A 27,780-nucleotide genomic window follows, 5' to 3' on the forward strand; every position below is an offset into this window, starting at 1 on the left:
TTCAAAGTCTCAACAAAGCCAAAGAAAAAAAAAAACATAAATGTTCCAAACTGTGTATAACAGGAGTTTGCCACATTTATAAATGTGAGGTGTAAACGGCAACAACAATGGTACCATTACAATAAAGTTTTACCTTACCTTACCTTTCTATTGAAAAGAAATTCAACTCAAACCACAAATCACTCCATTTTTCATTTTAACTCATTTTTTTTATTTTCTTAGAAAAAAAGATTCTATTACAAGTTCATTTGGTTGCTGAACAATTTCTCCTCGTCACTCAGAGTGATTTTTGATTTCATGCTTGGACACCAAACAGCCTCCTACTATCGCACGTCAATAGTAAAACATAACAGTACACAACTTTCTTCTTTTGCATTTGATATTCTGGAGAGAACAATCAAAACCACTTCTATAAAAAAAATAATAAAAAAAAAATATTGAGATAATAGAAATCCCTGACGTTTTTTTTATTTCTTCAGGAGACAAGGGGCTGGAGGAGCGAGTGTTGTGGTCCATGTATTTCTTAAAGTGATCATCAGAACAGCACCATAACATAATTTAAGTATAAGAGGTCCCCTTGCCCACCAGTGCGGGTGAGGGGCAGTGGGGGGAGGAGAGAGTAATCTGGGTCACATGGTGGAGCGTGGACCATCCATCGCTTGTGTATGGATCTCTCGCTCACTCACTCACTCACTCACGGTGACGGGAAAAAGTGGAACAGAGCGCGATGAAGGGATGTGAGAAGTATGTTTCCCTGAGAAACACCTCTTTACTCGGTACCATCGTTATTTAAGATAAAGGGCTCATGATCAAACGCACTTAATCCCACTGTTCTTCCACTCATCCTCCAGGCGGGCATCTGCTACTTTTGGCCGGACATTCATAGACATATTTACTTTCCAGACATCCTTCTAACCTCCATTGTGAGTATGTGTGGGACGTATTCCCGAGGCTCCCACGTTGCACATTAGTATCAGCATCCACACCTAGGTGATAAGTGGAGCTTCCATTTCTGCTGTTTTCAATTTAGTGACTTTGGAAGAAAGGGGGGGGGGGTTGGTTGTTACTGGGTCATGTTGTACTCGGTCCATGTCTCACAGCGGTACCACAAAGCTTAAAGCAAACATACATACAGATGTCACATACCGAGCCGACATGCAAGCACAGCAGGGGGGGGGGGGGGGGTCGGACAATGGGAGTCGTCGCTCGTAAATGTTTCCCATTTTACAAGGGGGTACTTCTGTCGCGCGAGCACACCGTTTCAATATTTGTCCGCTATACATAAATCTCCGTAGCCCTTTTTTTAGAGTTCCACACCGACGCCTCCCTCCGGAGAGTGAGACAAGTGACAGTGCAGGTGTGCTTGAGTGAGACACTCGCCTGAGGACACACACACAGATTATCAAAAAAAAGAGAAAAAAAAGTCACACAAGTACGATCCAGAGCAAACCTGATCAAAGGCCGTGTTGAAGGAACTTGTTCACTCTTCATTGTTCTGCTAAAAAGCTTGTGGTGATCGACACCGAGTACAAAACAAATCAACCAAACGAGTTTAAAAGCTTTTGATTCATCCTGAACTCTGGCTCCTCCCGAGGAGCAGAGGGTGTCAAAGGAGGAAAGGAGGTTTCTGGACTCTCTCTCTCTCTAGCTGACCAGTTTCGGGAGGGCCGTGCGGTGAGGTATGGTGTCCCCTGTGCTGCCGAGCAAGCTGCTCCTGAGTTTGTTGTTGGCACCTGACGAGCTTAACGTGTTCCCCCCTTTGGCCATGATGGAAGGAAAGGAGGTGGGGTCTTGCTCAGAGTGTCGTTTGACCAGAGACCCCTGCTGGCCTCTTTCGCTTCCCATCGCCGACTTGAGCAGCCGGCGGTACAGCCACGGGTGTCGGAGGGCCTGGCTCGGGGTCAGGCGACTCGCCGGGTCCCACTCCAGACACTTTTTCATGAAGTCAATGAAGGTGGCGTCGACGCAGCCCTTGAGCGCGACCGTCCAGTTCTTGCTGCCGGGCGGGCCCCTGACTTTACCTCGCCGGTAGCGAGTCCCGGTGAGCGCGGGGGCTCCGGTGTTGACCGTGCAGTAGCGAGGCTGGCCCTGGGAGTTGATGAAGTTCTTCGTCCTCTTGCCCTGTTCCAAGATCCTCTGCGGCGGGATACCCAGCAGCTCCATACAACAGGCCAGCTGGTCGCCCTCGTCCTCCCCGGGGAACAGGGGCGCCCCGGTCAGCAGCTCGGCCAGGATGCAGCCGAAGCTCCACATATCTATAGGTAGGCCGTAACGGGAGCCGAGGATGACCTCGGGCGCCCTGTAGAACCGGGACTGGATGTAGGTGTAGACCCGTTGATGTTCGAAGCAGCTGGAGCCGAAATCGATCACCTGGGGAGGAGAAGCATGGTTGGTGTCGGACGAATCTCAAACGTGAATCAGGTAATGACGAAAAAGAAGACGCAATAATGAGTCCTGACAATGTCTCACAAGGAACAATTTAGTCAGAAGAAGAATTTTGACTAGAAACTCTATTGGTTCCGAGGTACCTTAAGGGTATACAATGTAGTTAATTACGATAGGCAGAGGGTTCCCAAGGAGCAGTGGTTAGAATCCAAAATCCAAGTGATATTTTGCGAAATAGAAATGATTCTTAAACTAGTGAACTGTCCATAGATCGACCGGCACAGGCAGAAAATCTCAAAGAGACAAGGGAGGCTCACCTTAATGCCGCTGCGACCCGGTTGTTTCAGCAGGATGTTTTCAGGCTTCAGGTCACAGTGGATGATCCTCTGCTTGGTCAGGCTCTCAAGGCACTGGAGGATGGAGTGAGCGAACTTCCGGACCAGCGGCAGAGTGAAACCCTGGAACTTGTTCCGCTTGATGAGCTCGTAGAGGTTCATGCTGAGCAGCTCGAAGGTCATGCAGATGTGGTTGCGGAAGGTGAAGTGGTCCACGATGTGCACGACGTTCATGGTGCCGTTGGTGTCGTGCTTGCGCAGGTGCTCCAGGATGCGGATCTCCTCCAGCGCCTGACGGTTGAAGCGCTTCTCGTTTCGAACCATCTTCAGAGCCAGGACCAGCTGCAGTTTATGGTCGTACACTTTGGCCACTTGACCGAAGCTGCCTTTACCAATGATCTGTTGGGACAAACCAAAAACCATTTGTTAGGAATTGTTAGGTTACTTGGTCTGGAAGAAATGGTAAAATTAGGGATTCCGGTTGGGTACTTACTTTAAGGAATTCGTAACGGTAGGCCAGGTGGTCGTGTGCAACGTTAATGTAGCCGCCTTGGTCGTCATCGTAGCCGCAGTTGTTCAGACTGGCGGCCACACCGGACCTCTTCTTGGCATTGACGCCGACATAGTAGACGTTGGGGTACGACTGGATCTCCGTCTGCTCCAGTGACGTCAGCTGTGCTCGGTAGAGCCTTATCGCCTGCTCCGGCGTTATAGGGACATACCGCCTTCCCGTACTCCCACAAGTCACGGCGGATTTCTGGCCGGCGGGTTCTTCGGATGGTTTTCCTGAGACGGTGCTGTGACACACAAGAGTGTTATACGGCTATAACTGGAAAAAAAACATACACGTGTGTTTTGGTTTCTTACCCTTCAACAGAGTGCAACTTCACCGGACTGAAATCCAGAGTTGTTCGAGTGGTTTTGGCGGTTGCTGCAGTGGAAGCGTCATTCTTGTTGTCTTCATAGAGGACTTCGATCTTCACCTGAGGACGTGCGAAATGATGATCCCTGATGACAGCCTTTTCTGCAGCCTTGAGGAGGATAAACAGAACAAAGTTATTCAATGGATGCTTGGTTGCTTTGTAAGCTGAAGACAGAATGAAAAGATCTTTATTTAGTTGGCTTGGTTGGTTGTTTAAACCCTTTGTAGTTTCTACTTTCAGGAGACTTTGTGTTCGAATACTAACTAATGTAGAGAAAGGTTGTTTAGTTCTACATCCTGAATCTTTGAATCAGGCAGACCTTATCCAAGTTTGGGCTATTAGGTCTTGGTACCATCTAACATCACTTTTGAGAGTTTCCTGTACCATAAAATGTGTAAACATGATGGCAAACCAAAGTCCCTCTGATTCATTCATCATTCATTCATTATTTCGGTCACAGTGTTTGCACATGGCAATGATAAGAGTTGATGATTTAGGTCCAATAAAGGGGATAAAGAATCATCATTGTTCCTACAGTGTAAAACGTGATCTTGTTTTTAATAATAAAACTTAAACAATCCCTCGTCTGTCAACAAGAAAACCCACGTGTGAAAGTCATTATGTCACTCAGAATAGACGAGTGAAACACTCAGTCCTGCTCTGCAGGTGGTTAGATAACAGTATGATAAGACCTTTTAAATAAATTAAGCATCGTTTCCTTATGGCACGTTATAATCACAAGGATAAACAATGGAAAAACAACAGTCACAACATTTTGTAATAAAAGCCTGATTACACCTTCAATATAACAATATCAACTTCTAAAAATAAGACTTCATGAGATCTAATATAATGCGTCATAAGATTATAATAATGGTCAACAAAGTTTTACTCTCCTCTTCTTTTTAAACCCATTTATCATCCCCCAAGTCATTTTTCCCTAAACTGTACTTAAAGCTTAAAACCACAGGAGATTTTGGAAATCATTGAGGAGCCAATTAAACGTTCAGATGTTAACAGGTTTGCGGGCAGTTGACGGAGATGAATGGCAAAGTCGTGCGACAGACGGATTGTGGGACAGACGGAGTGTAATCTGCTGTCAAAAGTATACCTTTCACCGCTTAAGGTGACGTGGACAGAAGCCTTAAGCAGCGTCTCTCTCTGTCATTCACTGAGGTTATACGCTGACCACAATCTCTCCCGGTCACAGACGACTTTAAAGACTCGTCCGTCGAGTTACACTCAAGACGAAGACGGTACCATGATAGTAACACAAGACTTAAAACAAGTACAAAAGATGAAAGTCCCTCAAGCGCACTGGTGGACGATTACACAGTAGAAGGGGGAGGAGGATGACGATGGGTGGTTTTTTGTGGGTCACATTTTCAAGCCCAGTAAACCTTTACGCTGACGTGAAGCCAACTCTTCCTCCTCGGGAGGCATTAGTGCAGCGTTGCCAAGTGACTTGCAATTGTAGAAGATTGGCCGAGTGCGAGGGGATTAATTGGGATTGAAAAGATTATTGTCAGATATTGGGCATAGTTTAATCAGGATATTGAAACGATGGCCGACAAGTGAGGCTGAACAAATAGTCCAAATCATGGCACAATGGCCAAATCTGGACCACCATGAAATGAAATGAACCTCACATATAATTAGAAATATACATATACATAGGATGGCCTTAAACTTTTGCATCTTGAATGAGTAACCTATTTAAAGACAGGGGACCCCAATACTTCAAGGGTACTACTGTAGATTACAATGGTACACTAGGGAAAATACCTGGAATACGAGTCTAAAACATCCTTGTACATCTAATAATCTATGTTTTTGCTACTTGTAATGAAGGTTATCTACGTGTGGATGAACTCATAACTAGAAACTACCCAAACTAGAAATGTTTGTTTACTTCAGATCACGAAAACATCTTCCCAAACGGATGCCGAAGTGCCTTCCTGTTCATAACAAACAAATGGTTCGCATCAACGGAAATTAGGCCACCTAAATAATCGACTATACTACGACCAAATTTGACCCAGTCATCCGAAAGGACCTCAAAAAACCCTCTGGCGTCAATCAATTCAGTGCACATGCTACTCTGTCTGAACACAGTCTGGTCTCTGTGCTTGTGTTGAAGTGCGGAACAAACAGGAAATGAACAGGAAAACCGCCAGGAAGGAAATAAACCGAGCAACAGATCACCCGAATTAAACGCTATTTAACAAGTGCAGGAGGGAATGAGTGTGTCATTGTGTGTATATACTTACAGTCTGTTTGCCCATCTGTGGCAACCCAGATTGAGTGATTGTATCTGGTTCATCTTTCAGGATGTGGTCCATTCTCAAGTATGAGTCATACAGACCGTCACCATGGCGGGCTGTAGGGACAGATAAAGAGGATCAATGCGTGTGATCGGCTGCAAAGTTTAAAACATCAAAGCGTCTCGTCTGCAACGGGATTGAAACACAGTGCCGACCAGACACCGGCTCATTGATCCGGTCAAATGACCTGATTGGTTTGATTCTCTGGCCGATACCGGGAGTCTGGCAAAAGCACACACTTGGAGAACATGTGTCACACTCGTTGTGCATTAGAGTCGATCAGTTGTGTTGCCAATACTTTTTCAGGGCTCTGACCAGTCCAGCTTAGAGGTGGCTTAGGGTCCCAGATTGCCAGCTCCGAAAGCGGTATTATCGTCCTAATGGGGAGTAACAGACATCGCCATGACGATGGCATCTTCCCCGTCTGCCCATCTGCTCACTCAGACGTCAGGTGTGCCTTCAGAAAGAGCCCACCCGGGCAGCGTGTGTGGTATCTGCTCGATACTTCTACGAGCGCCGCCATGTGCTTGGCGTGTTTTGTTTTTTCCAGCCACCCCGAGAGAGTGTCGTAACCATGTGCAGGTGCGTCAGCGACCGAGTCCCAGGTTAACGCTCACCAGCTCTGGGACAGATTAGACCTGCTGCCCGGATACAGACGCATTAGAGGCGAACAGCGCAGCAAACAGAGGCATTAGTGCTCGACACGAGCGTATTATTGGGCGACCAGTCGCCCATTAGCTCAGTAAAAAAAAAAGACTAATTGCCCGGTGAAAGCCCGGCCGCTTAAGGAGCATCTAATGTGATTGATTTGACATGAAGCACATCAAGTCTGTGTGCTGACGGCAGCACCGCAGAATGTTTACGTTCATGTTGGGAACATCCAGACAAGGAAAGTAATAATAAAAAAATAAAAAAAAAAAAAAAAATAATCCATTTTGGTTTCCTAGTGATCTGCAGTTGGAATACTCTTGCGACAAAGTCATGGCCCAGGGCGGGATAATCCGGCCCAGTAACTCACTTTATGAGGACATACGAAGACAATGTGACAAAAACACAGAGATGCTTCAGGCTAGCATTAGCATTCAAGACTTTGCTTAATCATTTTTAAGACTTGGGGGTGTTTTGCGATGACACTTAAAACAAGCTTTTTAGGCTGAAGCTGGTATTTATATGAATGTATGGATTGGAATGTAAATAAGGTTAAATGCGCATTCCGAAGTTTCTAATAATCGGATACATTTTCACCAATCGTCCTGGTTGATCTGGTTTGTATTTATCCGCTCAGAAGTTTCTATGATACACTTATTTTTTCTGTTTGACTTTCATAGGTTTCCAGGCTGGTTAGAAGGTCACCTTGCAACAGAGCGACATCTCGTCACGAACGAGCGAGAGCCTTCCAAAACCATAACAAGACCTTTGTTGCTTTTCTAGTGTTTTAGATCCTGTCGCTCACAGCGTCTGTGGCCAGAGCCTCCATTAGGCAGAATCAAAGACATCGACGCCCACATCAGGACGAGCGACGACCCCGGCCTGACCCTGTGATCCTCCCCTGACGCCTATGATCCAGATCACCAGCAGATACACGACGAGTATTGCCGATACTCGTGCGGCTGTAAGGTTTCTACACCTCATTCTTGACATCAACAAAAGATATTGATAACTTCTTTTTCGTGAGATTTTTACGTGGTGGTGAAGTGAGCACTGACGTTCACCGTGAAAGATAAAACCATGTTTTTAAATCCATCAAATCAAAGTTTATTAAGTTTTTAATTCTAACGTCTAACAACACAAAACATAGGAATGACAACATACTTCTATGCACCGGTGTTCATGCACATGGTTATTATTATGGGCGCAAGTAAAATATCAATACAATTTTTTCATGATACTGTGTCGATATTTTCAACTGAACTGTATTGATACAGAATCTTTTGGATTCAAGTTTTAATGTCTTCATTTTTTATTTAGCTCTTTCTTCATTGTTTTACATTTTAATAAAGTGTGTGTAAAATAAAAATCGATTTTATTTACAATTAACATGCAAATAGTCACGAAATTTGTTCATTTTTGTGTCGCGATTGAACTTCCGGCCCCTAGATAACAGCAGTCATTACTTCCTGGCTAAGGACGAGAGGATACAGTTGACTCCAGCTGCTTTGAAAGCCAATGTTTGGACAAATAAAGAGTCAAGTGCTTGGGAAAATACTACAAATATATCCTTGTTCCTTCAGTATCCTAATATATTGCAATATATTGTATTGTTGCCCATGTTTCGTGATTTGTATATTATCGCCAGATTCTTGCCAATACACACCCCTAGTTAGAATTTTTTTTTTGTTTCAGGACAGTTTTTTGATGCAGAAAAGTTGTGCCCACCACTGACTTCAAATGACTTTTATATATATATATATTATTGATTTATTTAGTATTCACTGCAGAAGAAATTGATACATTTTCCATGATCTGGTTTTTCTAAACACGTTGACGCCTAAAAAGAAAAAGAGTTGTGTGTATTTGCACAACTCTTAAAGTAGTTTCGGTCATTAAAGCAAACATGTATTGATTTGAGTGATGACTTTACAACACACTTCTACACCTACACCTGTCTCCTGCAGACACTTCAAACTACACTCACGTGCATCATAAAAACGTGTTTGCAAAAAAAAGTCCTTCAGTTGAGGTCAAAGGTTGCACCTCTCTGACGAGGACTCGAATGTAAACACCAGCCACATGTCGCGTTCACGTCATGACAAATAAACTTACTAGTTGGACGTCCAGACTTCAGGACGTTTCACGGACAGCCTTTTAAAAATTAACGCATGGAAGCTCGTGACTGTGCATTTAATAAAAGTTGCGCCTTTAACTCGCGCGCCGCAGTGTTCCGTCACCGACGTGACGTCATCGATAAAGGACATCAAAGCAGACCCTGGTCAAGAGTCAAAACTTACAAAACTGACAGCTGCACGTTTGATTTTGAAGTAAAAAGTGGATTTGATATTATTTTATTAATTTAAATAAATAAGCACCATCTTTAAATGTTTTCGTTTCAAACGTAAAACTATAAACTGAAGTACTCCGTGATCATATCATAAAATAAGATGATAATAACACAAAAAATAACGTTTTAATATCATAAAATAACGTGATAATATCATGAAATAATGTTATAATATCATAGAATAACAGGATAATATAAAAAAAAACAACGTGATAATATCATAAATTACATTATAAATTAACATTTGGAGGAAATAAGCGATTACTCACCTAAAATATATCAAAAATAACTTGTTAACATCATCAAATAATGTGATAATAATTATAAAATAACAGGATAATATCATACAACAACAAATATAAAATATCCATGTATGCATCTATTTTTAATTTCATATTAAGATTTTTTTTTGTTGTTGTCATTTTGTTAGTTTAGCTTGATGCATCACACACACGTCCGAAACTTTGGCCCCTTTGGGAAAAGTTAGTTTAGTTTACGCACTACTAAATAAATCAATCAATAGTTACCTGGTGCGATTGGACCCTCGGGTTTCCTGCTGATGATCATCATAGCTGCACTTCAAGTGTGATGCCAGCATCCAAAAAACAAGAAGATCACGTGACCAAAGTAAAAAAAAAAGAGAAAAGAAACAAACAAAACTTCGATGGAGTTCAAAGGAAACTCCGTTCTGCAGGGTTTAAAAAAATAAATAAAAAAAAGTTTAACTATAAGCTGCAGTGGTCAGTGGTCTGCACTGGGAGTGGAAAAAAAAAGAAAAAAGAGGCGGACCGGGTGGTTTTTGGGGGGTTCGTTTCCCCTCGAGCTAGCCTGCCTGCTAGCTGCGGCTGAAGCACCGCTCCCTCGCCGTGTGTCGGTGCAGAGAGTCGAGCAGGAGCCGCATCACCGGAGCTCCGAGTCAGCAGCTCAAGGCGGGACCAGAACAACTCCGTGGAGCCGCGGAGAGTCGCTTCTCTCCAGGGGGGTCAGCCTGGCTTCTCCTTCTTGAGTGTCCGCGTTATAGTCGCCGAACCCTCGCGGTGCGTGTGTCGGGTGAAGCGGGTCAGTTGTGGTCAGAAGCAACAAAAGCGGCGGTGGTTTGGTGTCTCCGAGTCCACTGCAGGAGTTTCTTATTGGACGAGCGCTCGCCTTGTTGCTATGGACGAGGAGAGGGGAGGAGTGAGGGGGGCGGGGCTTAGGCTCGTTTGCCCCGCTGCGACCACCGGGGGGCGCTCTTTTGTTGTCATTCGGCGTTTTGTCGGTTTTAATAACGTTGGTTTCTTATGTTATGTCCTCGTTCTAATTCAATATTTAAAATGAGATCCTATTATAATGTTATTAATTAAATTAACATTTGGTGAAAATAAGTGATTACTCGCTGTAAATATGGAAGTTAACATTAGCTGTAATGCTAACTAGATTTTATATGGTCATTATCAATTGGACGTTCCTTACTAATAAAATGATATATTTATTATATATATGAGAGGAAAAACAAAATTACTACTTACATTTTTTTTGTTGAATTACAATTTTTCCCTTTTCAAAAGTCATGTTCATATACTGATTTACAAATATCTAACATGCTACTTGTTTGCTACTGATATGAAAGTGATGATTTCATTTAATAGATTTATAATATCACAAAGTATCATGATGATGATATCTTAAGATGACATGATAATATCATGAAATGAAGTGAAATAACGTGATGGGTATCCCAAAATAACAGGATAATATCCTGATATAACGTAGTAATATCCTACCATAACGCAATGATATCATAAAATAACGTTAACATAAAATAACATGGTAATATTACAAAATAACGTGAAAATATAGTCAAATAATGTAATACTATTATGATATAAATGGAAAATATCAGTAAATAACATGATGAATTAACCTGATAATATCATGAAATAACGTGATAATATCATAAATGACATTATAAATAAAGATTTGGAGGAAATCTGTGATTTCTCACTGTGATAATATCATAGATAACAGGATAATATCATAAAATAACATGATAATTTAATGTACAAATGTAAAACTATAAACTGAAGTACTCTGTGATCAAACATAAAGTAAGATGACATAATAGCAAAATAGCGTGTAAGTATCATAAAATGAAGTTATAATATCACAAATAACATGAAAATATGTTAAAAAAAATAACATTATAATATCATAAAATAACGTGATAATATCATGAAATAATGTTATAATATCATAGAATAACAGGATAATGTAAAAAAAACAACTTGATAATATCGTCAAATACATTATAAATTAACATTTGGAGGAAATAACTGTAAACATTACAATATCAAAAAATAACTTGTTAACATCATCAAATAATGTGATAATTATAAAATAACAGGATAATATCATAGAGTAACGAGGAAATATAAAATTTCCATGTATGTATGTATGTATGCATCCGTCCGTCCATCCATCCATCCATCCATCCATCCATGTATCTATCCATCTCTCAATCCATCCATCCATCTCTCAATCCATCCATCCATCTCTCAATCCATCCATCCATCCATCCGTCCGTCCTTTCATCCGTCCATTCATCCGTCCATCCATCCATCCATCCATCCATCCGTCCGTCCGTCCGTCCGTCCATCCATCCATCCAACTATCCATCCATCCGTCCGTCCATTCATCCGTCCATTCATCCGTCCATCCATCCATCCATCCATCCGTCCGTCCGTCCGTCCGTCCATTCATCCGTCCATCCATCCATCCATCCGTCCGTCCGTCCTTCCGTCCATTCATCCGTCCATCCATCCATCCATCCATCCATCCATCCGTCCGTCCGTCCGTCCGTCCGTCCGTCCGTCCGTCCGTCCGTCCGTCCGTCCGTCCGTCCGTCCGTCCGTCCATTCGTCCGTCCATCCATCCATCCATCCATCCATCCATCCATCCATCCGTCCGTCCGTCCGTCCGTCCGTCCGTCCATTCATCCGTCCATCCATCCATCCAAGTTTCCTTTTGTTCTGCAAAGGTGTTGGTTTCACTCCCAGTGTTTCAAATGTTAATGCCAGTGAGAGTGAAAGTCTAGTCTCAGCAAAGTCAGTCTCAACTTTCCAAAAATACTTTTAATGTCTGGAAAACCACATAAATTCCTCCGTGGAAGGAGAACCGTGTCTTCATCTCTCAGACAAACTCCATGAGAATGAAAGTTCAAACGGAGACGTTGAATAAATGTGATGGCGACAGGTTGAACCCTGTTATGGATTCATGGACAGATATAGCGGGGAGAAGCAGTGGGGCTCCGTCTGACCCCAGATGGGGGGGGACAGGCTAAACCGAGAGAGTGATACATGTCCGTCAGAGGGTGACCCTAAACTTAGCTCTTTCTCCGAGGTGAGAAGAGGGGCCCGTCTATATCGGCCGCCATAAATAATCGTCCTGACACACTTGCAGACGACCCCCTGGACCTCGGCCCGGTGTGAAGGCCGCAGCGTCCGTGCGGATTATTCTTAGCCGGAGATGCAGCAGGGCGACAATGACTATTAATTGATCCTCCTGTTGCACTTTCCTCTCTGGAGAATTTCATGTGAGAGTGTGAAGATCTGCTCCCATCACAGGCTGTCAGTTCACAACCAGAGAGGGACCAGGTGCACCCGCAGAACCTTGTTTGGGTTTAGGGGGGTCGAGGGTTCTGTTTGGTGGGTCGTGACGGACGGCGACACCTGACAGCTCAACAACGTGTCACTTTAAAAACACTTCTATCTGTTTAAAACAGGCTTTTTATACTAGTTAGTTAAAAAACTTTTCACAAAAGTTACTGTAGATCTCACGCTTTAGGTGATGTGTCGCCACCTGCTGGTCATTCTGAATCAACAGTTTTTGTTGCCGTTAGTTAGAAATGCCGTTATTTTTGGTGACATTGCGATGCGTTAATATGTATTATGAATGAAATGACTTATTTTAAGAGCACACAAAACCATATCAATTGGAACCAGAATCAGAAAACTATTGCTAGTGTTGTAAGTACAAAACAAGGAATTTGATTTGGTGGCATTAAATAAAAATAGATTAATAAAATACAATAAATAATCAAAATAAAACGACAAAAATATTATCATAAAATGGCGTATCAATAATAATTAATATATAATAATATAATTACATTACATTTAATTAAACAATATTCATGATCCGGAGATCATAGATAGATAGAGATGTTCTGGTCCGTTGTGATCGTGACTTAATTAACATTTATACAACATTCATATATTTATTATTTAGCATTTATAACCAACAACGATATCCTGACGCATGTTTCCAGCAAGCAAAAACTTTAGTAGGCCAAATAATCTACGATAATTATTATTCTTCAAAAGATTAGTGGATCCAGATGGCAATCCAGAAAAACCACCATATTGTCAGTTTGTAACCCTATAAATAATGACTAAAAATATAATCGTAATCCAGTCTCCAACAGACGGACAGACACACAGACACATACTCTCCTTGGCAGAGGTGATGCACAGAAACAGAAACGGACATGATGGAGATCACATTTTTTAATCATGATGTTTTGTACAGTCTATCAATATACGTATGTACACATCTGTACAGATCAAACAAAATATGTCGCTTTAAAGCATTAAATCTCAGCATCTGTAACATCCGGATGGTAAAATAAATAACACACATATCGTGAGAACGATAAAAAGAGGGATCAAGGATGGGAAAAAAAAAAAAAAGTGCACACATGCCACAGTCCATTGAGGCACCTGTGCGCAGAAGAGAGAACACATGAAGTAAAGGCACTGCCAGCAGGCTCCGGGGCGCTCGTGATGGTGGGACACATGCATGTCTCCGCGACCCTACATGTGCGACTGGGATGTGGAACCGCCGTCTCACACGTACACTTTGATCGTCAACCCAGCGAGATAAGGAAGTGCAAATGGCTCACAAACACGATCCAACATTATTGATGCGCACACACACACACCGGCCAGAGAGGGGGAATGCTGCGTCAAAACACCTCCAGTGTCTCCGACACATCATTGGTTCAGATGAGGGCGTCTGTGCAAAACTAACTGGATTCAACTAAACCTTCCAAAGAGACGCGTCTTTGGACGAGTCTGGGACAAGTCTGTGTGGAAGTGAAATCACAGTCGTCGGGAGAAGGCGATCGAGGCGAGGTGGACTGATTGTGTGTGTGTGTGTGTGTGTGTGTGTGTGTGTGTGTGGAACAGAACTCAACGGCACATTTCAAGTTAGAAAATTAAGTTGCTTGAGCTTGTCAGACTCCAGACTTTGACTCTTTGTCTTCATCATCCTTCAAGCCTATCTGTGGACCTACGAATTAAACCTAACATTTTTTAGATTTATATCAACACAATATATTATTTGTGAGGAATTGAGTTGAAATCAATCTTCCTCACTCGGGGGGGCGTCTTTAAAATCCTTTAACAATGCATGGCCCATTAAACTGGCCACAAAAAACATGGTTTTTGATTTAGAGATCATTTCAACCCAGCGCCTCAACTTTCGGTGCAAAATCATCTGGATTTTTCTTTCAATTGCAAATGATTCATTCAGTAACAACACTTTCCAAAAACTCCTCGACTCGCATGTAAAGCTAAGAATGTGAGAAAAGCACAAGATCCTTCATTTCCTCTGAAATAATCCAACTTCCTGTGGGATCGATGGAGAGCTGGAGGAATGAATATGGATGTGATTGTCCGTTCTTGGGGCGACGAAGGTCATCGGGGGGGAGATTGAGCTGAGAGACTCATGCATAAGTAACACTTGCAGTAGCAGCAGCAGAATGAAGGAGATTCTGAAAACACTCCAGTTGAAGGTTCATGTCAAACTAGTACACGGTGATGATGAAACATCAGTCATACCTGGACGTCCACCTCCGTCCTCAGGGTGTGAGTAGATGTGGGAGGGGGAGAAAAAAGGGGGGAGGAGTCTTGAATGCATCCTGAGAAAATAGGAGTTTGTTTGTGTTTGGCTAAGAAAAGTCACCCCTGGCTCCACTCTCCGAATAGATCGGGTTCACGGGTGGATCTAAAGTCGGGTGTTTTCCCTGCGAGGTCTTAAGGTGTTAGGTGACAGGGGTCAGGGGTCAAGTTGTTCCAGAGCCTGCTGTAGCCTCCGTCTGTACGCCGCGTATTTTTGCTCCACTGTCCGCACACGCTCCGCCTCCTCCTTTTCCAGGATGACCAGGAAGTTCTGGAGTTCCGGGACGGAGAACGCGTGCCACTGTTGAGGAGAAGTGTCGCGTTATAACAACACTTTATAAATAGCATTTATTCTGAACTGTTGTATTCTCGGAGGTCATTGTAAACATGCAGACAATGTTGTTTTTAATTCTATTTAAAACAAGTTGAACTGTCCTCTAATGATCCACACAAATTCATGCAGATGCTTAGGATTTTACAATTATTATTATTATTATTGCTTCTATGAAATCATTTTACGCATTTTACTGAAAATATTCATTCCAAAAACATTTTTTACATTTAAATTATTAACTTGAATGTAATTTTACAAGCATGGTAAGCATCGGTGTTGCAAAAATACTGTTCAAGAATTATAACCAGATAGTTATTTAAAGAAGGTAGAGAAAAAACTCGAGACACACAAATCACAACAAAGTTCTATCGTTTTCTATTTTGGAAGCATTTCAAAAAACATTTCTTTGTATTTAACAATTATTTTAGACAAATCATCATTTGTAAAAATGCATGTTTCCTAAATTTTGAAATTACGATAATTATTGTTTTTTCTTCATATTTTCTGTATGATTAGTTGCATTTTGAACAGAGAAAACCGAGGACAACATTGTGGTGCCAACACTAGGGGGAGCAATAAATATTTTCAATATTAAATACTGGGGATTTTATGGTGGGGGCGTTAACCTTTCATTTTACATACATGTTACATGCTTGCTGTGTTTTCGTCATCATGAACATGAACATGATGCTTTAACAACTTATTTTCTGCTCGTAGATTCTAACTACCATTATTAACAAGGTGGAAACAAAGGAAGAAGGTTCTGCACTTATTTAAGAAAAACAAAGCTGAAAACAAACGATTTCCATTCATAGTTTATTACACTTAATTTTAAATATAAATGTGGTTCTTATGCATCTCTTTCTTGACGTTTTCATATTCTTGCAATTTTACTTGTTTGGAAAGTAGGCTTTGATTTAGAACTGATCGTAACCAAATGATGGATGTTGGACTGATGTATTGGACTTGTGACTTCCTCACCTCCACCTCTCCCGTCTCATTCTCCTTCAGGGCGAAGCTGAGCTGCTCTGGATCAGGACCGGCTACGAGGCGCAGAAGAAGAGGGCGCTCACACAGAGGCAGCTTCTGGAAAAGGTCTGTTGGAAGAAACAAAAAGTAAGTACATGTGATGACCTCTAAGGGCGTTTCTATCCAGCTCCACTCGCCTTGTCCGTCGCGGTGCGTCTGTCTGTATAGTGCAAACTTCCGGGGATTGTCTAACACCATGAACTTCTTCAGCAGGCCCTGGATCACCTCCTTGGTCGTGGTCAGAGAGCTGATGTGAAGCTGCTTCACACAGTCACACGGCAGATAGAAGGACGCTCTCTTGTCGTCCTGGACGCCGTCCGAATCTCCCGGACCGTCGGAGGGTTCTAGAGTCTGCTTGGGTGCCCCTTCCGTGTCCCCGGTTCTCACAGCCGGAACCGTCACGGGTCGACTCAGTCTCAGGTGGACTTTAATGAAACCCGTGTACAAGCCATCTGAACCCTGAGGAACATCAAGTATATTATTAAAACGTCCTCGTTTTTTTTAAATTTTAACCAGTAACTGTTACTGACCAGTTTCATTCCATTTTCAGACACGTGAGAATTATATTGCTCTATCCTGGATCGCACATCTTCCTCTGACAGTTCTTTAGTTCCTCCCGCCTCTTCCTCCTTCGTCTCATTTCTCTGCAAATGAAAACAAAAATTCATTAAAGCACACGTGTCAAACTCACAAACCAGGTTACATTTCCAGCCAGTGTAGGCAATGTGGCTCAGAAATTTGCGGAATATGCAAAAACTCAATACTAATTTAAAGTCACCAAATACCTGATCACCTCCAATGCAATGGTTTTACAATCTGAAAACGAAAAATGAGTAAAAAATAAATAATTAACTGTATTAAATTGGGTGGCAAAAGGTAAGCGTTATGGGGTGATACATCAAACTGTGTGGCAGGAATTAACCATTTTCCAGAGCTCAGGAAATAGAATAAAAAAGGTACTAGTTTAATCAAAGTATCATTAATTAACTCTCTTAAAACTCCTAATGTATATATATTTTTTTATAGATATTAGTTTTGTTCATGGTTGTGACCCTGGTCTAGAAAGGCGCTATATAAATAGAGATTATTATTATTATTATTATGATGGGCGAGCGGTATTCGATTCCACCAGCAGGTGGCGCCCTTTCTAACGGTAGCTAGAAGAAGGTAACCGTGAAGACAATGCAGGTATAAATAATGGTAGATGAATACATGTGTAACACATACGTCCACAGACTCCTTGTCTCACTGTCGTTTGCATTAGAAGAACAATTCAATAATCACGTCCGTCAACCACCGAGACAATCTTCTCCTGTGATACTGATGTATGAGCGACAAACACACTCCTGACTTCAAGCCTTATGAATGAATGAGGTAAACAAAGACACGTCATTTTGACATGTGAGAAAAGAGAGGAAGGGGTAAAGAAGGATGAAAGAGTGGTTGCTGAGCCAGCCTTAGCAACACACAGTATGACAGAGTTATTTTTAGTACAGTGGGATGCATCCTCTCCATCTCACAATAGAGTTTTTTTTTCCCTTCTTCTCCGGTTCGTTTGCATTTTCTGGGCCATATGTGTGTGTGGGGGTATGTGTGTGTGTGTGTGTGTGTCTGTGAAATCAAGGGAAACTGACACAGAGAAATCCAGGCCAGGGATGGTATCTGAGGGGAAGTCCTCAGGACGTTTGACGGATTTACTCAAATCGTGTCACGGAAGTGTGTATCCTTGTGAGACTTTTTTAGAAATAAACAAAATGACAGTTGATTTTGAGAGGAAACCAGACGTTGTGACAACAGTTTCGATGTTAGTAAAAAAAAAAAAAAGCTTTGTCTGTCAACGTTTTTGAAACACTGCTTGTACACTCAAGTACTAGACAGGAATCATCTGCAGGTGATGAAAGTGAAACCTTAGAAAGAGGAAACAAAAATGTGGCTACGATGCTAAAATGTCAGTTTGAATTCTATTCTATACAACAAAGTACACAAACATAATCAAGCTGTTGTAATGTAGTATATTAATTTATTTAAGTAATCAAAATTAACTGTCAAATATCGAAGAAACAACTCTGTTCACGCAGCTGAACAAAAAGGTAAAGTTAAACATCAAAGGATTAAGAGCGTCTTCTTTGACTTTTGGTTGTTAAGTTTTGCAAATTAAGAATATTACAACAAAATCTAACCTCAAATTAAAAGGGACACAGTTTACGCTACTGCACAATAATTAACCGGCAAATGATTGTAATAAATTGTAATTAAACAACTAACACAGTTCACACAAGTGAACAAAAATTAACAGTTAAATATCACAGTTAACCATTGAACATCAAAAGAGTAACACATTGTACACTACTTTATGTCAATTGTGATGTCATCTATTGTTTTAATTTAGGGTTGTAGATAAATAGGGGTGTAAGAAAATAATGATATAACGATATTTTGCAATATTATTATTCACAATACTGCATTGATATTCAATAGCAATGTATCGATATTTAAAAAATATATATAAGCAGCGGCTCACTGACAGATACTGGATGTTGCATGTTGTTTGAGATGTTAATGAACATTGTTTATTGTTAATGTAAGTTTACATTTGTCAATATGTTAAGAAGCACTTTCTCTAATCAAATGTGAAAATGAATCTTTAAAAGAAAAATTAAATTTTTGTTACTACAGTATTGCAATATATCGCAATATAGTGTTGTTACTTCAGTATTGCAATATATCGCAATATAGTGTTGTTACTACAATATCGTAATATATTGTATCGTCACACATGTGAGTATCGTATAATTGCCAATACACAGCCCTAATAAATGTTTATCTTCTCCGTTTGACCAGGAATTCTTTTTTTGATTGCTGCTTTTAAATGATTAACCAATTATGTTTGCTGATGATATGTCGATGTGTACTAATATAAAGGGGAGATGTAGGTTTGAGCTAAAAGAGAGAGGAATCACAGGAGAGGTAGAGAAAACAAAAATATTTAAAGTAAATGGAAGTAATGGAGCGATGGGGGAGGTGAAGAGGAGAGTGACATATGCCAGTAAGAGAGGGGAAGTTTCATAGGACAGTCGTTATTGTCATGATGGATATGTAGAAAGATAAAAAACAGAGTTAAAAGTATCAGAGATGAAGATACCAAGGTCATCATTGGGAATGTTGGGAATGGAGATTCCAAGTTGGACTAGTAGTTTTTTCCTTAATAATTTATCAGTACAAGAGGTAGTTGCATTGAAAGCTTTCAAAGGTACTTCCTAAATCTGTTCAATGAGGAAGAGACGTGATACAATCTCGTGTAAAGAATTTCTAACCATTGGCAGTGACTCCGACCACCTTAAATCACTACTAGACAGGAGTAAAAACAATGGAGTGATGATTAAAAGGCTCATTTCGACAGAAAGAAAAAAAAAGCGGACGAGGACCTTTCGAGGAATTCCTGTATTTGTAAATGCACCATAGGCGGTGCCCGGACCTCCCCGTCAACAAACCAGAGAGAGTGTTGGAGCACAATAGAGGGGGACAATAGTGCCGTTTCCTCCCTTTAGGGGCACTCCCTAAAAATCGGACCCACTCAGGATCACACAAGATCAAACAACACGACTCTACACAACTTGAGAGAAAACATCACAAACAACTTGAGAAATAAATAAATTCCAGGTTATATTAACCTTCAAGAAATATCCCCCAAAAAATAACATTTAAACGTGTGGAGAGTTTATGAATTGGACTCAATTGGAAAACATTTAGAGTGTGTGACACTTATATGAGGGAACTGACACATTTTGTGTTGAGGAGATATTCTAGAACCGTTACATAACACGACACACAGGCCTCAGGGCGACACGAGTAGGTGCTGATGCTCTCGCTCAGATGAGATCAGACAGGGAAGGTCCAATGACTGCTAAGTAGCGACACTTCTTGCAGTCGGTTTCAAGCCATTCAGTGTGGTTTTGTGCACGTGTAGTGATAGTTTTTTTTGTCATCTGTCTCTCTGCCTGGTTAAGTGTTTATTTACATCATGTGTATTTGATCTCAGATGTTCCATGTCTTTTGGTCGACTGGAGAAGTAGCTTTTTGGCAGCTGCAGGCCAAAGTGGGGAAAACATATAATCTTTTTTAAATCACACGGGGATGGAAGACTGATTTATGATACGCTGTTTTAGAAGAACCCAATGTAGCACTTGAGAGATTCACTAGTAATAATTTAATTTGGGTATTTATAAATCCATGTGCTAATTGGTACCAGTAAGTATCTGGTATAATAAATGGTCAAGATGTATAAGAGAAAATAAAGTGTTTATGTTAACGCCTGGTCTCGAAAAGCGCTATATAAATAAATATTACTTACTTACTTACTTACTTACTTTATTAAGACTAAAGACAGTTGATGGTTCAAATTGTGGAACGAAAAAACAGCGCGTATTATAGTGTGAATGGTTTAATTCATATTTAAAAAAAAATAGCAAGTGTTATCCTCATAGATGCCGATCCTCTTGGAAAAAGGCCAGCAATGCTTTTCATTATTTGGGCTTTGTAACTTTAGCGTGTGAGCATCAGTCTCAACCTGATCGTCTGTAATGGATCTTAGAGTCTAATGTTACCTGAAGATCATGATGTCAAACGCACACACCTTCCAACAAACGCACACAAACACACGTTCAGGTTGTTGTGTTAAAACCTTTAAGCATTTGTATCCAGGTCACCCGAGTTGATCTTGATTAAGAGGCCGTAAAATGGACTAAAACACGTGCCTAAGATAAACTGTATTCTCTCTAAAAAGAGTTTAAACAGCTAAAGGGTAAAGAACAAGCAACTTTCTCTTAAACGACAGTACTACTGGAGTTGAAACTTTTACAACTTTTAATGTCCCTCCTATATTGAAGCCTCGACATGACATAAAACCTTAAATAAGTCTGTATTTTAAGTTGAGTTTCTCAGTTCCTGCATGATGTCTTTACTCATTGAAACACATTGCAAGTGCAAGATTTAGGCTGCTAGCCTAGCAACGTCGGCTAAAAAAAAAGAAGCTTAAAATAAAAAACTTGTTTGATTTTTTTCTGGAACAATTCCTCTTGTCGAGGCTTACATACAAGATGGATGTTACAGACGAACAGTATGGAGGTATTTGGATGTTTTGGGTGTTTTTAAGTGCATCATTTTTGACGAAGATGAACCTGAGCTCCACCACATTAAAATAGACATACATAGTTTATATATTATATATTATTTTAATCAGACTCCCTCTCAGTGAACTCATCACTGCACTTACTTGCATTCAGCTGAGCTATTACCATCGTTAAGAAAATACATTTCAAATAATTGAAAAGCTCCTCCAGAAATTATTTAAAGTTTCGTGGGGTTGTACAGCCCAAAATAAAAGTTGTATTCAATTATAAGCTAAAGGTTGAATATAATTGAACATTGTCAGACCCATCATGCATTTGAAATTGAATCCCTCCCTGACCTACAACTCTAAAAGCACGTAAAAGGTTTATGTGGAGCAGAAGCCTCAGCCCCGGAAATAATTCAGAATGAAAGGACGTCCCTGAACTCTCCCATTTTCTTCCCCGTGTGCCTTTTCAAGTAACCAGCCGACTTAGCACACTGACACAAATTGAAGGCCTCGTATATAAAGTCCCTCCATTCAGAGCACATCCTGCACATCTTTGCATATCTGCTTTTCATATTCAAACTGGAGGTAAATGGGAGAGCGGCTGCGGGAAGAAGCACCGCAGGGCCGCGTATGAGGGATTCAAGGAAGTTAAAAAGCTCTGGTGTTCTTTAGCGGACAGTTAAATTGAATCTCAGACTATCATCTTTAGTGTGTCAATCACATCTGGAGCTAATCCACTCACCAGTCCTCAGCAGCAACAGTAACTTCCTGTCGTGACAACAGTCTAATGCCAGCATAGTAAAGCTTCTTTTCAAGCGGCGTCAAATCCGTCCGTGTACGACATGATTTCCACTGGACCGTGACTTGATAATTGTGCTTCAGCTTTTTTCTTTTTACTTCAAGAATGTTAGGACCGTTCTCTGAGAATGCATGTCATGAAAATGGATAAAAACACTAGTAAAAGTGTGATCACGGCTCAGACTTACACTCAGAAAAATGTATTTAGATCCTGTCTCTATGGATGCAAATGTTAGCATTTCAACCAAAAACACTAATGGATTCTTAGTTCATGTGTAGAACGGATCCATGTCTGCAAATGCATCTTATAAACGTATGCATGACGGATAAATGACAGGACCTCGAGCCCAGGGCTATTATTTATGAATGATTCCGGCGTACAGTACACTGCAACCAACCGCTTGGAAGTCAGGGTTTGAGACTGTTGCCATGGAAACCAACGGGTTCGCCACAGCTAGTATTCATCTCCACATTTGTGCCAAATTGTTACGGTTGCCGGGATGAAAAAAAACACTCGCAGCAGAAACCAGGTCTCGGTGGGATTAAAACATATTTAAAAAAAACGTGTCTTTGTTTGAGAGGCTGCATCACAGCTGCTAACAAAAAAGATAACAATGAGTTTGTAGGTTGATGGTGCTTAAGCCTTTATAGACCATCCCGTCACATTGATGGGATTTTTTAGGTAAGATAACCAAGTTACAGTCATTCTGAAAATCCCAAGTGAGCGCAGTTGTGTTCCCGCAACCGTAGACCCAAACATAGACAAGCTTCACCTCTACATGCGTCAAGAGTTAGACAGGATTCTAAGGCAAGAACAGCCAAACGGTTGTTGTGATTAAAGACGTTCGTCTTTTATGCCTTTAAAAGCTCAATCATTAAAGGAGCAGAAATGAGGGGAAAAATTCTGCTAAATACACGCAGCTACGGCGATGATTTCACTGAGTGGGAGTGAGATTAAGAGAGAGAGCCGTGTGTCATAGAGCGCATTTGGTAAATCAGTGGGGCGGAGACTTATTCATTTTAATGAGAAGGCTTATTGCTTATTGTATATTAATGACTAAGAGGCTCCGTAAACCAAAGAAATTCAGTTCTCGCTATGGAACAGTTACAAGTCCTATCTCACAAGATAAAAGAAATGCGCAAGTTTGACTAAAAAACTGAATGATGGGAGTGAAAGTTGTTTGAAGGTCAAATGTTAAATGTTTATTTTGCTAATTCATGTAATTATTAGGGTTATTACTATCTTATAAATTTGAAAAAAAGTCATTGTTTACCATGTACTTCTTAATGTTGTAGAGTAAAGCTACAAAACCTTGTGGAGTAATACAACCAACACCTTTTGGAGTAATAGTACCAACTTAAGGTGTTATACTATCAAATCTTGCAGAGAAATACTACAAAACGGTCATTATACAGTCAAATAAAAAGCTAGTCTACCTGCCCGTAAACATAGAAGTATTACACTCATTTCACACATTCACTGCCCACACAAACATCAACACTTCCTGCTGGTACTTCTGCTTTTCTGTTAACCGGTTACTTTTTCCATTTTACTATCCAAAACCAATTGAATCAACACAAATCTATCCCCCAAATCTTCTCCGGTGCTGGGTTCGGTACCTTGACGGCGGGTTTGGGTTTGCGGAAGAACGAGGTCTTGGCGGTGAAGAAGGTGAAGTCTTCGCTCTCGTCGTCCAGGCTGCAGTACCCACTGCTCATGCTGTTACTGCTGGTCATAGAAGGGCTGGACACCGTGCTGACGGTCATGGAGAGGTCCTAGTGTCGCCTTTGAGACTTCAGGAAGTCCTGGCTTGGTGGAGATACGAAGAGCTAACGATTGTCTAATCCAGAGCTATCCTGTGACGATGCTTCCGGAGAGTTTTCCCACCTGTAAGAGTGGACGCAGGTGAACGGAACTCTGACTGTGAAGCTGCCACCAGAGAGCAGACCAGGAAATCTGAGAAAAAGCGCAGACGTGTCACTTCCTCTTGAAGCGCTCGTGTCGCTCTGGTGTCAAGCCATATATGCTCCTGGTCACTCGGCGTCGCACAGGCATACATCCACCTGCCTCGCACACAAACACATGCTGGTGTCAGCGTCAGCTTACAGCCAGGTCTCAGGTTATCCCCGATAACCTGAGAGTACCCGCTAGACCAGCAGAGCGATGCTCAGGAAGGTACGACGGCAAAACCACATCCTGCTTTCTTCTGTTGTCTGTAAGAACTCAGCGTGCAGACAACAAAAAAGGAATGGAACAAAAGCTGCAGGTACAATCGGGCAGCTCAATGATCCTGGTCTGCGAAAGCGTCCGCTCATCCCCAAGAAGCAGAGGAGCTTCAGGCTGCAGCAACAACTCCTCGGCTCTGCTCTGCTCTGCGTTGCTTTGCCGATACCTCCAGAGAGACAGATGCCTCGCTCGCAGCCTCTCTTCCTCTCTCGCTCGCCTTTGCTCAACCATCTGTGGTCGAGTGCGTTATCAGCCGGTAAAAGCTCCCTCCCCCCTTCAGCCTCGCTCTCTCTTCCTGCGAGCGACTGCAGAAAGCTTCCCCTCGCAGAAGCAGAAGAGAGAAACGAGCAGAAAAATCAGACGGAAATGTTGATGAGTGAGTGCAGCGGTGCTGCCTGCTTCACACGCCCATCTTGAACTGTCATTTTAATACATCATTCCGCCTCAGACAGGAAGAGACCACAGGAAAAAATGAGAGCTAGACATGTCGCAAAGTAAATTCTTAAATCCTTTTGTGTCTTGAACACACGTGGTTTTTTCTAATTAAAAGACACTGCAGGGTTTCTCCCCAGCGGACCTTCAGATCTTTGGTGAGGGGCCAAAGCATTTATTACAAACAAAGATTATCTTGTAAATATTAGTTGAGGGAGATGAGTGCAGACAAGAGGCGGAAAAAAAGTTCACTCTTCTTTTCGACCTCTTTATTAAACTAAGATGAACATGTAGGTTAGTAACTAAGTGAAGGTTATTTGTAAAGCGCCTTTCTAGACCAGGGTCACAAAGTGCTTTAACAATCAAATCAATACACAGTTAAAATATATACTTTAAAAGGCCGAGACACGTAAGACAAATACAGTCCCAGAAAACCACGTAAAAGCCCAAGGGTGTGGTCTGGAAAAGCGCTACAGAAATAAAAATTACTCACTTACTTACATATAATACAAGTCAATTATATTGGTTCAAATTAAACTAATAGCTACTACAACTAGAATAACTTGCATGACAATAAGAGGTAAATAAAAAAACAAAATAGTTGGTTGAAAAAGCCACAGTACATGTTTACTAAATCGACAGAATTGCAGAAAATGATTTGGGGAGATGAGGAAGAAAATCTAAAAAGAGGAAATGCCTTGAAAGTTCAGTATTACATAGGTTAGAAAACACATCAAATAGATCAAAATGTTTGATTGGGAATTAATTTTTGGAAGAAAAACAAGGTAAAAAAGCAATATAAAGCTTAAATATAAAGAATACGAATAGAGTTTTTTTTTTTTAGAAAAACACATTATCATTTCCTTCGTAACTTGAATATTTCCACTATATTTATATTATTCAATTTAAAACAAAAATCACTTTTTTCAGAATTTTAATGGAAATATTGTTAGTTCTAACAAAATCAATATTTTGCTAGTTTTTCATCTGTAGTTAAAATCTAGGAATAATGAGGGGCTGCTCTGGATGGAAATTGAAGTGACCTATAACCTCAGATTGACCCGTCAATCTGCTCCCATATAACCCTGTGTGTGACCCCGCATCAAAACCCCCTAACTCTCCCATCTGAGCTGGACTTGATGGATGTGACGCAGGTTTATTGTTGGTACAAAGAGTAAATAATTCTGAATCTAATAATGAAATATTAAACATGAAAATTAATGTTACGGACAGAGCTTGAATCATGAAGTCCTCCATCTCCACCTATTTTCATCCTCCTGTAGTTGCACCTTCTTGTCGTTTCTTGGTATTCACTCTCAACATGTCCGAACCATCTGACCTCCTTATATTGTCTCCAAACTTTTCCATTTAAGCCGTCCCTCAATTTTACCAAAGTGTTCCACCCAGCCTGCAATCTCTTCTTCAACTCCCTTGATAACTTTGGATCGATGGTACTAGACGGTGCGTCAGCAAACTGAATGATTTGAAGTCTCTCGCACAGTTTAACCTTGTTGTGTATGTGAGAGTTGGGTTTTTTTATTCAAAAAATATATATTTATGGCGTTTAAATCACATTAATTTTTTTCCTAGCTCTTTTTAGGTCGATTGTATTAGATTTATTGTGTATAAAATAAATAAATTCGATTTTATTTTTATTTAAAAATAACATTATTCACGGCGTTTATTCATTTTTCTTTTTTAATCAAACTTCCAGCAGTCATTCAATCCTCTGCAGCTGAAGAAACAATGAAATCCTTTAAGATCCTGGCGTTGACTGAGGACGAGAGGGTTTGTATGCAGCCGGCCACAGCTGCTTTTAAAAGCTTATTTTTGGGCATATTCTTGCCATTGGTTCTATTAATACAAGCACAAGAGAGTGGAACAATCAAGATGTCAGCAAAATTCAGCGTCTCCTAAAATTGTGACGAAAATAATGCAAGTATATCGAAATATGTTGTATCTTGAGGTGAATATATTGTATCAAATCGTATCGTGAGATTAGTTTATCGCTAGTTAAGACCCCCTTAATATATATATGGAACAACTCTAATATAGCAAAATACACATGCGTAAATATATATTATTATTCTGTTATAAAAGTGGGTTAATAGAATATAATTTTAAATTATGCATAAACAAACGTTGAAATCTGGAGCCATGTTGTGTCTAAACCCCAGTGGGACTACAAGATGGCCAGACTGTGTGTTGACGTTTCCCCGGGCGTTTCTCTCCACCTTCAGGTTCGTGTCAGCTCAAGAGTGATGGCCTATCTGTGTAATCACTCAGGGGGGAGAGTACAGCCCCACTTGCACACGGAGCAATACTCCTGCTCGCGACCGATCGATGTGAGCGGGTCAGCGGGGAGATCCATGAGCGGTGACTGCGGCACGTATCGGAAAAGGTGATGCTTTTCTGCTGATGCAAACACTAACGGTCTGGTGAGTAAAAACGAGCGTTCTCTCCCACACACACAAATAACTTGCTACACAGAGCGAAAGGGGGGAGACTGCAGGAAACACAACTGTCATCTCTGCTCTCATCTAACGCAACTCATCGCTCGAATAATCTCATAATAGTCTCAGAGCATGCCGGGTGTAAAGAAATCAGCCCTTTGAGTCTTCGAGTCATTATCTCTAAATACTCATTAAGATGCACGGCAATTAAAAACCCTGATGTAGAATCTTCCACTCCGGATATCTTTTGCAAGAGCGTCCACTATGCAACTATCTGCATTAGCACACATTTCTCAGCATGTTGAGTCTCTGAATGACGACTGTACCTGGCATGACACCAAGGTTCTAAATTTGTGTCATCATCCTGCTGGGTGTTGATCCGCTGCCAAACTCTGCAGCTCATATTCATTTCAGCGTGCGTGATGGACGGGCTGCGCGTGGGCGAGCGATGCCAGAAAGCGGCATGTGGGCTCACAGTGCTGCACGC

The 27,780-nt window shown here is 41.2% G+C and overlaps 2 protein-coding genes across 4 annotated transcripts in view; both read right to left on the reverse strand.

The window, feature by feature from the left end:
• Positions 1 to 239: 239 nt before the first annotated feature.
• dyrk3 (dual specificity tyrosine phosphorylation regulated kinase 3) lies at positions 240 to 10,073 on the reverse strand. 3 transcript variants are annotated; one of them, XM_087800942.1, is made up of 6 exons: positions 9,493 to 10,073; positions 5,914 to 6,023; positions 3,588 to 3,703; positions 3,214 to 3,517; positions 2,703 to 3,119; positions 240 to 2,370 (listed from the first exon to the last, which is right to left on the reverse strand). In XM_087800942.1, the coding sequence occupies exons 1-6, from the start codon at positions 9,533 to 9,535 to the stop codon at positions 1,645 to 1,647; spliced, it is 1,716 nt and encodes a 571-aa protein (XP_087657068.1). In that variant the 5' UTR covers positions 9,536 to 10,073; the 3' UTR covers positions 240 to 1,644. The 3 variants fall into 3 exon arrangements, with proteins under 3 accessions (XP_087657068.1, XP_087657067.1, XP_087657069.1); XM_087800941.1 differs by having other exon boundaries at positions 3,588 to 3,751; XM_087800943.1 differs by lacking the exon at positions 9,493 to 10,073 and adding an exon at positions 8,731 to 8,761 and having other exon boundaries at positions 241 to 2,370; positions 3,588 to 3,751.
• A 3,428-nt stretch (positions 10,074 to 13,501) lies between these two features.
• rassf5 (Ras association domain family member 5) overlaps positions 13,502 to 27,780 on the reverse strand; it is a 31,490-nt gene continuing 17,211 nt past the window's right edge. The window contains exons 3-6 of the mRNA XM_087801264.1: positions 16,798 to 16,911; positions 16,405 to 16,726; positions 16,220 to 16,335; positions 13,502 to 15,205 (exon numbers count right to left, since the gene is read on the reverse strand). Of these exons, the coding sequence (XP_087657390.1) occupies positions 15,062 to 15,205; positions 16,220 to 16,335; positions 16,405 to 16,726; positions 16,798 to 16,911 (696 nt within the window). The 3' untranslated portion in view covers positions 13,502 to 15,061. The remainder of the gene's footprint in view (positions 15,206 to 16,219; positions 16,336 to 16,404; positions 16,727 to 16,797; positions 16,912 to 27,780) is intronic.

This window comes from Callionymus lyra, chromosome 10 (genome assembly GCF_982586985.1).
Source record: "Callionymus lyra chromosome 10, fCalLyr1.hap1.1, whole genome shotgun sequence".
Taxonomy (NCBI): Eukaryota; Metazoa; Chordata; class Actinopteri; order Syngnathiformes; family Callionymidae; genus Callionymus; species Callionymus lyra.